Source organism: Nyctereutes procyonoides, unplaced genomic scaffold (assembly GCF_905146905.1).
Source record: "Nyctereutes procyonoides isolate TBG_1078 unplaced genomic scaffold, NYPRO_anot_genome, whole genome shotgun sequence".
NCBI classification, from domain to species: Eukaryota; Metazoa; Chordata; class Mammalia; order Carnivora; family Canidae; genus Nyctereutes; species Nyctereutes procyonoides.
Window position 1 is genome coordinate 34,671,260 of NW_026575126.1, and position 11,448 is coordinate 34,682,707.

The window sequence follows — 11,448 nt, forward strand, 5'->3', positions numbered from 1 at the left end:
CCCTCCCCCCTTCCCTCCTCCCCCCTCCCCTCCTCCCCTCCCCTCCTCTCCCTTCCCTTCCCTTCCCTTCCCTTCCCTTCCCTTCCCTTCTCTTCTCTTCTCTTCTCTTCTCTTCTCTTCTCTTCTCTTCTCTTCTCTCTCTCTCCCCTACCCCACTGTCTCAAATGAATAAATAAAATCTTAAAAAAAATAAAATAAAATCAGGAGGGAAAGTCTAGATCCTGTTACTCCATCATTGCCAGAATAGAACTGTTTTAGGGCTTCTGAAAGCCAGTGTGCAGGGGCAGTGCTCACCAAGGTTCCTTCAAATTCTGATTGTAGCTATGAATGATTGGTCACTGGTGTTCTGTTGACGATGTTCCTGTTTCTTCTGTAGAATGTATCTGTAAGAACAGGAGCCTCTGAGCAGTCAACTGAGAAGTCCCAATTCAGTCCACAGTGGGCTGGTAACCACTACATTACTCCCATTTTTTAGAATTTCCTCTTAAAATTCCATTACGGGAAGAGACCAGTCATGGTGGCTGCCTCTGGTCTTACTGATCTCGGGCATACGCACAGTGAAATGGCCAGGTAATGCAGCCCCTGGCATCTTGACTCATGAGGAGATGGGTACTGGTGATAACTTGAAGCAATAATACCCTCCCTTCCATGCAACACCACTACTTCAGCTCCCCTCCTGACACTCAGGAGGGCTTGAGGATCCTCATCTAAAAATAAACTCACCTGCCATCAAAAAAACGCTGTGCTTTTATAGACTTGTAGAAAATCTTTATCCTCCCAGATGAAGAAACAGGAAACGTGTGTGTTCATTCCATTATAACATAGGGCCAAGGCCGTAGGTACACCTGCAGTAACAAACCTTATGTGGATGAGGCCAGTACTTCATTTAAATGTTTTAGTCAGGGGATCCCTGGGTGGCCCAGCGGTTTAGCGCTGCCTTCAGCCCAGGGCCTGATCCTGGAGACCCAGGATCGAGTCCCACATCGGGCTCCCTGCATGGAGCCTGCTTCTCCCTCTGCCTGTGTCTTTGCCTCTCTCTCTCTCTCTCTCTCTCTCTCTCTCTCATGAATAAATAAATAATCTTTAAAAAATGTTTTAGTCACAAAGCTTGCGAATTTGAAGTTTTTAGTATTCTCCATATTTCGTTAATAGAGGTCAGTCAGTATCTGGAATATCAGGGCAAAGGCTAAGCTGCTATAACAAAGGTAACCAAAATACAATGGCCAAGGCTGATGAGACAGCTTTGCCTCAAAAGGTGATTCACTGACCCAGATTCCCTCCATTTTGTTCTTCATCATCTTCCCTACCTGTTGTCAAACTTGGATGGCTACCAGTCCAGAGCAAGCAATTTCTCTTTAAGCAAGTGAAACAGAAATTGACAAGATCTGCATTCATGTTCCTTGCGGGGAACTTAGTCACATGCAACCCCTGTCAACAAAGGAGTTTAGGAAATGTGGCCTCCAGCTGAGAAGCCTGTACAGCCTACAACCAGCTGCAACCATGAAGAAGGAGAGGATAGATTTAGGGGGACCACCAGCAGTATGCCAGACTAAGCTAATGAGGAAATAAACCCCTCCTCAAGTCACTTTAGGGGCACCTGGGTGGCTCAGTCAGTTAAGTGTCCAACTGTTGATTTCTGCTCAGGTCATGATCTCAGGGTTGTGGGATCCAGTCTCCATGCTTAGCAGGGAGTCTGCTTCTTTCTTCTCACTCTCCCTCTCTCTCTGCCCCTCTGCCCATTCTCACACACTCTCTCTCTAATAAATGAATAAATCTTTTTTAAAAAATCACTTTAAATCTTTACACCAGTATAAATTACATTACTGACCACATATGAAGACATTTGCATAGGGCCCCTAGGTGGCTCATTAAGCCAAGGCCTTTTAGCTTGAGTCATGATCCCAGGGTGCTGGGATTAAGCCCCACAGTTGGGAGCCTACTCTCCCTCTCCCTCTGCTCCTCCCCCTGCTCATGGGTATGCATGTTTGCTCTCACTCTCTGTCAAATAAAATCCTTTATAAATAAAAATAAAGACGTTGGCATGTTGACTAAAAGGATTCTTGTACTTTCTAGAAAGGTAAATTAAGACACTACACCCTAAAAATGATCATCCATTAACTCTGCAAGGCCTGGATAAATTGCCAGTCAGTATATACTCTTGGATGAGACTGATTTCTAGGATTTATATATAAACATGTTTCAAGAGAAGACTTCTTGCCACAGGTCAAGATTTAGGAACAGTACTAGATTATTGTAGGAATAAATGTGACTAGACTAATCCAATGTACTGTTTATAAACATTTAATATTTCAAGTATTTTCTATCCGTGATATCTTTAAACCTTGTGGAAACCAGAGCTGGTAGAAAATGCCTAATTCACCATCTCTTCAAGCACAGGGTTAACTAGAACAACTTCAAGCGTTACAGCTCAAGATTTTGATTTTTTTTTTTCTCCTCCTATTGTAGAGTGGGGTCTGGAGCTTATGAACAAGTTGTGATCAAACGCTAAAAGTCAAGCTGGTAAACTGAAGTTTCCCTGGGGGCTTGTGACGTGGGCGGTCAAGCTATTGAGGCACTTCATTCAAGCATTTATGAGAAAATGAACATATTTTATGAAAGAAGCATGTTCCTCGATTTAGAGGAAAGCCAACACTGATTTCTTCTCTGAAAGTGCCCACCACCATCCTGTCCCACCCACCAAAAGGAAGCATCAGAACCATAGTATCAAGGTGCTGTGCCTCATGTCTTTAGGGGTACACAGTTTCTGTGGTCACAGCCCAGGATAATGAAGCCTGCTTTTTCTTTCAAAATATCCAGGTGGGAAAACAACACTATGCATCTGAGTATAGTTCAGTACTGAAGTGTAAAACCTGTAGTAGAGGTGCTCAACAGGTTTGGGCTTTAATTATTTAAGTTTAATGTTTGGGAAGTAATAAGTGAATAATTTGAACCCTATAAATTCTGTCAAGATAGTTATAATCTCTTAAGGAAACCTTCTATATTATATACTACCTACACTATTGTACTGATTATTAACTCTTCCTGATTGAATACTTGATATAAAGTTTTGATGTTCATGTTTTGGGGAAAATGTTATACAATTTAAACGTGTAGAATGCTTAATTCTAAACGTATCCGTCATAAATGGAATAAGTGTTTAAGTCTGAGCTATGTGAATGAGTGTAATGCCATTATTATGCAATACGTATTGTTACTAGTTAATGTTAAATGAGCTGGAGAACTACTAGCACTATATATGAGATTCAAAGTAAGTTTAATATTTAATAGGTTAGGCTCCCATAAGGCACCTTATTAGCTGTCTAACTGAATAAATCTGCTGGTTTCAGGAGTCAGAATTCAGGACAGGAGGAAAATTGTAGCATGATCGGAAACAGTGGCCTTTTTTGTGTCAGTTCAGACTTACTGAAACTGAAAATTATTCCAAGGAGGTGCAGATAAGACAGGGGACAGCAGCTTGACATTATTGACATGGACATAACTCCCCACGATGGGATACTATATTTTTTTCATTCGTATAACAGTAGCTGTTTTGAAACAATAGAATATAACATAATCTAGTATAGTTTTAAAGTAAGAATATCTGATCTGGATCCAGTTTAACAAGCTCAGCAGATAGACCATCTTTTTTTAATCAGATGGGAAGTTTTTCTGGTTTTATATGACAAGTTTTAGTTTTCTTGGAATCACTCAGTCACTGAAGAAAAATGCAGATTCTATAGAACCAGACCTTACTTTCACAACTAAGCCCAAAAAAATGTGATATGTTAGAATAACTTTGGTCTAGGTATTTTTGTGTTGGCAAAGTAAGGGGAAAATATATTAAGAGAATATTTCAATGTCCAAATGTAGAGCTTTGGAAAATTTTGAGTAGTTCATGCTAGGGTTTTTAGTTCTTTAACATTTCAAGGATTGGGTATTCTAAAGTAATCCAGTTCTGTAGCAAATAGATATTTTTAAAAAGGTGAAACCCCATTTTAGAATCTTTCGAATGTTGAGACATGGGGTTTCTGAGTCATTAGTAATACTTTTGTTACATTATTTTGAGAGGAAAAAAATTTACCTGACCATTTAAGGAAAATGTTAGCTTAAGTAGAAAAGACTTGCTTACTCTCTATGATTATCAAGTGAGTTGATCCATCCATTATATATTATGGGGGGTGGGGGGAAGTAAAAGTTTTTAATAGAGATATGAAACTAGTGTTTAGAGGTATTTATGACATGTTTTAAGAACATATTTTTCTATTTTCAAAATATTATTTCTAGGCTATATTTTTTATCAGCACTTCTGCAAATAATTTTGCTGTTTTGAAATGATAAAAACTATTGAAAATGATAAAAACAATTGTAAGCGAGGTTCAGTGAGGACATTCTTCAGATATATAAAAGATCATAATCCAGGCATTGTCCATCTTACTCATCCTTGCCTGCCCTCGGCCTGATACCTTTATACAAGATTGGCTCTCAGTATTTAAAAAGATATAGAATTATTTTTAAAAATCATTTTAATAGATACATTGATTATGGAAAAGTCAGCGCAAGTCTGGATTCATTTTATTTTGTGTGACATTGGCATACTTTGCAATCACATTTATTTACAGTCCGCTAGAAATACTGGTTAAAGTTTGCATAAATGTCTCCCTCTACTGCGTTTTCTTAGAACATGTACTGTAGCTATATCTTAACCATGTAGCTGTTTAAAAAAAAAAAAATGCTCTTTAAATACCAAGTACCCTTTTGGTTCCATTTGGAAATTGGATTTGAAAAATTAGATCTTAATAAATTGATCTTTAAATATTAAAGTCAAATTTCAAATCACTGAGTCTCGGAGAATTTACAAATGTATAACAGTCTTTTTCTAATTCGATCCTAGACAAAGATTAATGATATATTAAAGCTATTTATTTGTGGTCAGATAAGGAAGTCTTAAATACCCTATTTGGGGGAATACAGAGACTTGATCAGAGCCAGCCTTCTTGTGAAGGTCACACTTCCCGTGACTGGAGCTGGTAACTGAGACCAGAGCAGATGTAAAGGGTAACAGGGGCAGAGCAGCCCTGGGCCACCAGTTTGCATTTTGATGGTTGAGTCCCCTTTGTGGTGTTGCAGGCTTCCACCTGGTGTGGATTAGTACTTAAACTCTGAGAACGTCTTGACCAAGAATCCTAAAGTCCATCATCTCATTCCAGGAAAATACCATCAGAGTAATGATACCCAAACTTAGATTATTTTGTTTCACTTTTTAGGAAAACTCTGAGCCATCGAGTTCCACCACTTAGCCCATTTGTTACTAGAAGGAAAACAAATCTTCAGCTAACCTCCAGCCAAAACATTGCTCCAGAAGTAATTTTAGACTGTGATTTCCATGCCAACTAGACCACTTTGCAAGCTCAAGCTGACACTATTAAATACTTCATTTAAGTACTCTGAAGTGTTAGACTACCTAACACTTACATAATCCTCTATAATAATGCTTGGAAGAACTGGGCTTATATGATGGGCTTGCATTTTATTTTAACAGGTCTGAGACAGTTCAGAAATTATACTTGGTTGGTTCTCTTAGATGGTACGTCATTGTGAATATATTCAAGTACTGTAACTGAAATTGTTAATGCCCCTTTCTATGTTGGCTTAGGTACTATGCATAATTTTAATAGCTGAGATGTTTAAGAATATAAATTCTAAAAATATAAAGGATGAAATAAGTTTTAAGACTACTCTGGAATAAAGGCCTTATTTTTACCTTATATATGTGATTTTTCTTAAGAGAATATATACACAGTATATTTTAAATAGTCATGTAGGTGGTCTCTAGCTACTCCCTATATGACAAAGCTGGCAAAATTTTTTATTTACACAGACAATATAGTCTGCATTTACAAGTGTTTATGTTCATCTTACATATATAACAGAACTCTCTTGCTGATAGTCAATGACCAAATCCCATGCAGAGGAACACAGGATATATTGTTTGATTGTTTTTTGGAAATACATCTTATTCTGAAAGATAATGTACTTGTGCATATTCATGTAAATGTTTATGAAAAAAATTGTTATGGAAGTGATTCCATTAGTATTGTTCTAATACTTGGAAAATGACCTTCGTATTTATATATTTCTTTGTTTTACTGTACAACTATAAATCCAGGAAATTCTTTTACAAGAAAATTTTATTGTATTTGTAATAATGTAAAGGTGAATCTTATACCTGTTCAATAAAAATCATCTTAAACTTTACAATGTTTATAAAGTGTCAGTTAAGATTCTGTCCAAAATCTTGTCAGCTTCTTGCCAAGGTAAGAAAAAAAGAGAAGTGAAAGGTCAGGAGAACTTTTCCCTGACAGTTTCCCCTCACTTATTACCAGGTGGTATAGCACAGACCTGAATCCTCCAGTGAAAGACCCTTCTTTTGAACTCTGAGGTTCGCCCTGCAGTGGGGGAGCATGGGCCCCAGAGTAAGATAGAGTGGAGTCTGAACTCAAGCTCCCTTCTGAACCTGTTTCTAATCCAGGATGGAGATAATACTATCACTAACTCTCCTGGTTGTGAGCAAGAAGCCATGAGCTATCAGGAAATAGCACAGTAAGCACTTATATCCAGCCAAACTGTGCCTTTGTGCAAGCAGCACGTACATGCATACCTCAATTCTAGTGTTAGACACGAAGATGGTCAATAAATATGCCACTATTCGAGGGTAAGGTCCCCACTTAAATGATACTCAGGGAGATCCCTGGGTAGCTCAGCGGTTTGGCGCCCACCTTCGGCCCAGGACCCAGGATCGAGTCCCGCATTGGGCTCCCTGCATGGAGCCTGCTTCTCTGCCTGTGTCCTCTCTCTCTCTCTCTCTCTCTCTCTCTCTCTCTCTCTCTCTCGCATTAATAAATAAATAAAATGTTAAAAACAAATTTAAGTGATACTCAGTGTCACCACTGTACAGACTAGTCCTCAGAGGAAAAACCGTGCCAGCACATTCCCTCTGCTGACATTAAAATTACAATAGTGGGGTGCATGGGTGGTTCAGCGGCTGAGGGCCTGCATTTTCGGCTCAGGGCGTGACCCTGGGGTTCTGGGATGGAGTCCCACATTGGGCTCCCTGCAGGGAGCCTGCTTCTCCCTCTGCCTGGGTCTCTGCCTTTCTTGCTGTGTCTCTCATGAATAAATAAAATATCTTTAAATATATAAGTAAGTAAATAAATTAATTAATAATAAATAAAATAACAATAGCAAGTGAAAGAACAGTGCTTCAGTATGGGTTTGGCCCCATGTCTTTCTCGCAGATCGCAGTGTCGTCCTGGAGAGTGCGGGTGATGAAAGGTCACTGGCACGGGAGGAGCCAGGAGCCGTGGGGTACTGGGAGAGGTGGCACGGGGATAACTTGCTGCCTGATCACAGCAGAAGCCGCAGGGCCCTCTGATCTGCCCTCAACTCCTTACCCACGTCTCCAGCGTGGTGTCCCCAGGCCCAGGCACCGTAGAGCTTACCCCTCTGCTCCACACCCAGTGTTTTCTCTCCCTCCCTCCTCCTGCCTTACCACCCTTGGGTCCTTCATTCCCACAGGTGCACCCCACAGACCGGGGATGGACCAACCTTTCCTCCCATCTGCCTGATAGGAAACTTGGGAGAGTTAACCCATCCCACATTACACTAAACGTAACAAAAGTGTAGGAAACAGAAAGGCTTACACGTGGACATCCCCTGAGTCGATGACACCTACTCGACTCCCTATGGCCCCATGCAACAAGGAGCCTGAGACCTTCCTGCGTGAATGGCTTCAGACCCCATTCCGAGGCCCTTAACCCCTAGAGATTTCTCCTTCGCCATTTCTCTTCAACTGACTTCACTACTAGACCTTTAAACCAGTTAGCAGTTATTTTCAAGTAAAACTGTAAGAATCTTCAAGTTATTTTGCTGCTTATTTATATTGGGGAATTCTCAAAGCAAGAGTGCAATTACCTTTAAGTGGGAAAAGTGTGCCACCTTGTGGTAGTTAGCTTCAGTGATTCAGTTCAACTCTCCCGTGACCCTGTGTGTGCCCTTCTTTCCTAATATCCTGTGGAACTAAGGAAAAATAAATTTCTTCAATATCAGTTTTTTTTAAGCACACTCTCTTCCCAACAGGGGGCTCGAACTTACAACCCCCAGATCAGGAGTTGCATGCTCTAACCACTGAGCCTGCCAGGTGCCCCTTTCCAGCACTCATTTTACACAATTTGAAATACTTGGAAAAAAGATTTTGAGGCGTCACAGACTCTTTCCCTACTTAAGGGTAAATTGCCTTCCTTTGATATGGGATTAGTAAAAGATCGTTGGCTCCATTCCAGAAGGATTCCTCCTTAGGACCGGGTGATCAGCCCTGGCTTCCCCAGGGAGGAGGCTAAACAGGGCCCTGGAGCCTCAGCCTCTCCAACCAAAGCAGGGGATCCGGGGGTCGAGGCCTGTGGTCTGGAGCGGGGAGCACGGAGCGGGGTGCGGAGAGCGGGGTGCGGGGAGCACGGAGCGGGGAGCGGAGTGCGGGGAGCACGGAGCGTTGAGCGTTGAGCGGGGAACGGAGCGGGGAGCGGGGAGCAGCGCGGCGAACGCCCAGAGCTCAGTGTGACTCATTCCCGCGGAGCCCACACGGGGAGGAACGGGGAAGGCCGGACTGCAGCCCCGCGGGGAGGTGGCCCTCGCAGAGCCCAAGGAAACGGGCAGAGCACGGGTGGGTGACTTCAGAGGAAGGGGTTCCTCCCTCGAGTCTCCCTCCCAAACCCCAAGAGGATTTGTGTAAGAAGCCTGGCGGACGGCACGCGGCCTTCAAAGCCCGGCCTCCGTTGCATCGGAGATGAACGTTCGCTGTACAAGTGTCTGGCTTCCAGCTCCTACGAGCTTGCTTTGCTAAGTGTCAGGAAACCCCTAAGTGTCCCCTATGTCGGGATGGCCCCGAAAGTGTGCGTCCTGGCCGAGCGAGCGCAGTTCCGCGATGCCCTGGCCTGGGCGGTCGCGGGCCCTCGGGGCGGTGCAAGGTGCTGCGGGGGGGGGGGGGGGAGGCACGGAGGGGCTGGGGGGGGCTTGGGGGGCTGGGGCCCGGGACTGAGAAGAGCACCTCAGGGAGAGCCTGCCGCAGGAGCCTCAAGGAGCCGCAGTGCCGGGGCCCTCGGCCTTAGCCCATGCAAGCAACTGGAGCAATCTTTAGATCAAGGGCCGGGCAGTGCTAGTGCCTGGTGACACACATGTACGTCTGCTCCCGCAGGGGCTGTGGCCATACTCCTTTTGTCTTGAGAAGCCGGGTAAGCCTTCCTCTCCTGCACAACCGCAGGCCCTGGCGGTTCAGGGTAGCCCAAGTCCTTGGAGCAAAGAACAATGCTGAGGGCTGCTCTTCCTGCCTTACAAGCCTTGGGTTCCAGTCCAAGGGTTTTCCTACACAAAGGAACAATCTGCCTCCTGACAAAGGCACTGGTTCTTGTGAAACTGGAATCTCCGTGTAGTTCCAGTTATTGTGAATATAAGAACCTTTATTGACTCTAAGGAGTGAGAAGGGCAGGAGTACAACTATTCGGGGACTTTTTTTTTGTCCTTAACAGTCTGGATGTTTTAGCATAAACTTGCATTATGCTTTGTTAAGAAAAAAGTGATCATTAAAATATGAGAAAGGAGGGACCCCTGGGTGGCTCAGCGGTTAAGCATCTGCCTTCAGCCCAGGGCGTGATTCTGGGGTCGCAGGATCGAGTCCCATGTCAGGCTCCCTGCATGGAGCCTGCTTCTCCCTCTGCCTGTGTGTGTCTCTGCCTCTCTCTGTCTCTCATGAATAAATAAAATATTTAAACAAATTAAATAAATAAAAGATTTGAGAACAGAGAAGAATGAGAGAGCATGAGTGGTAGGGGGGCCAGTGGAGAAGCAGGCTCCCCGTTGAACAGGGAGCCCGACACGGGGCTCCAATCCCAGGGCCCCAGGATCATGACCTGACCCAAAGGCAGATGTTTAAGTTCTAGGTGGTTATGAATTGTCTCCATTTTTAGTTACTTTTGCAATTTAAATTTGTTTAGTTCATAGAAAAATCCAGTTTACAGTGTTTACAGTTGTTAATCAGCAGGGTTGTTCGTTAATCAGCAGGGTTGTTCATTCTCTGGGGTTCTGGACGGAGACTACAGGTAAAGGTAGCAACCACCTTCGTCACGATTTCAGACACCTTAATATCAAGTTTCAGTCAGAGCTTAAACCTCAGATATTCTGCTTCCTGTTGCTCAGCAGTCTCTGGAACCAAAGGCTTCTCAAACCAGTATTTAGCCCTGGTCTTAGAACAGGAATTCTGCTTTCCCGACATGGAAAGGACAACGTACAAGCAGTAGGAGTTCCCCCACAGGAAAGCAAAGGGAAGCTTCTTCAAGATTTTCAGACATTTCCCCAGAAGGGGCCTAACATGCAACCCGCAGGGGGAGAAACCCATGAATAGCTAGTCATGATTCGAACTTTTAAAGTTTCCTCATGTCCCCTTTCACAGGAAGCTGCTGGAATATAGAGTAGGGAGGAGGGGGAGGTGGCCATCTAAGACTGCCCTCCTTGGAGGGGGGTGTTTACATGAGGCGAGGGAAGCCCTGGGAGGGGTAGTAAAGGGAGAACAAGTAGCAAGTGTAACACAGACAGTGGCTGGGGAGGACTAGACTTATTTCAACAGGTCTCTACATTGAGGCACCTGAAATCTGGTGAGAATTTTACACAACTTATTCTATATATAAAGCACAAGACACTCTACAACGTATAGGGTTGCCACTTAAGATAGAGACAAATGGCGCTCACAAGGTTGGGGGGCGGGGGTGGCGGGCCAGGGGCGCACTCAGAGAAGTAAGCTTCCAGCTGGGAGCCCCCAACGCAGCTTGATCCCAGGACCCTGTCACGACCTGAGCAGACACAACCGAGCCAGCCAGGTAACTAACCCCAAAGGCTGCCACTTTTCTTAAAGTGCTTGGTTTGGTCTCAACCTTTTTAAAAAAAATTTGAGAGACAGAGAGGCAGAGACAGGCTCCTCGCGATGTGGGACTCGATCCGGATCTGGAGATCACATCCTGAGCCAAAGGCAGAGGCCCAACCACTGAGCCACCCAGGGGTCCCTTGGTCTTAGAACCTTAAAGGACTGTTCACTTTCTAGACCTCAACATACCTTGTGAGAACTGGCTGCCTGGATACAAGAATGAGCCCTTACCTAACGACACTCCTAAGATGAACACAGCTACTCGTCGGCAACATTACTGTGGGCCAGGCACTCTCACTGCTTAGAACTCCCCGTGACAGTTATCGCTCCCAGCATACACTCAGTGGGCCAGAAATTTGCCTCTAACCCAACTTGGGTTTACACCAATAGGAAATGAAGCTTCTAATTGCATTTGTCCCTTCATGAAGATCTCCATTTCCGCACTGCTAAAAGGTACAGCTTTTTAAAACAGCAAACTATGG

At 43.8% G+C, this 11,448-nt stretch overlaps 1 protein-coding gene across 1 annotated transcript in view; it reads left to right on the forward strand.

The window, feature by feature from the left end:
* EEIG2 (EEIG family member 2) overlaps nt 1-6,223 on the forward strand; it is an 83,136-nt gene extending 76,913 nt beyond the window's left edge. Inside the window, exon 11 of the mRNA XM_055341153.1 lies at nt 2,467-6,223. Coding sequence (XP_055197128.1) covers nt 2,467-2,509 — 43 coding nt within the window. The 3' untranslated portion in view covers nt 2,510-6,223. The remainder of the gene's footprint in view (nt 1-2,466) is intronic.
* Nucleotides 6,224-11,448: the final 5,225 nt, after the last annotated feature.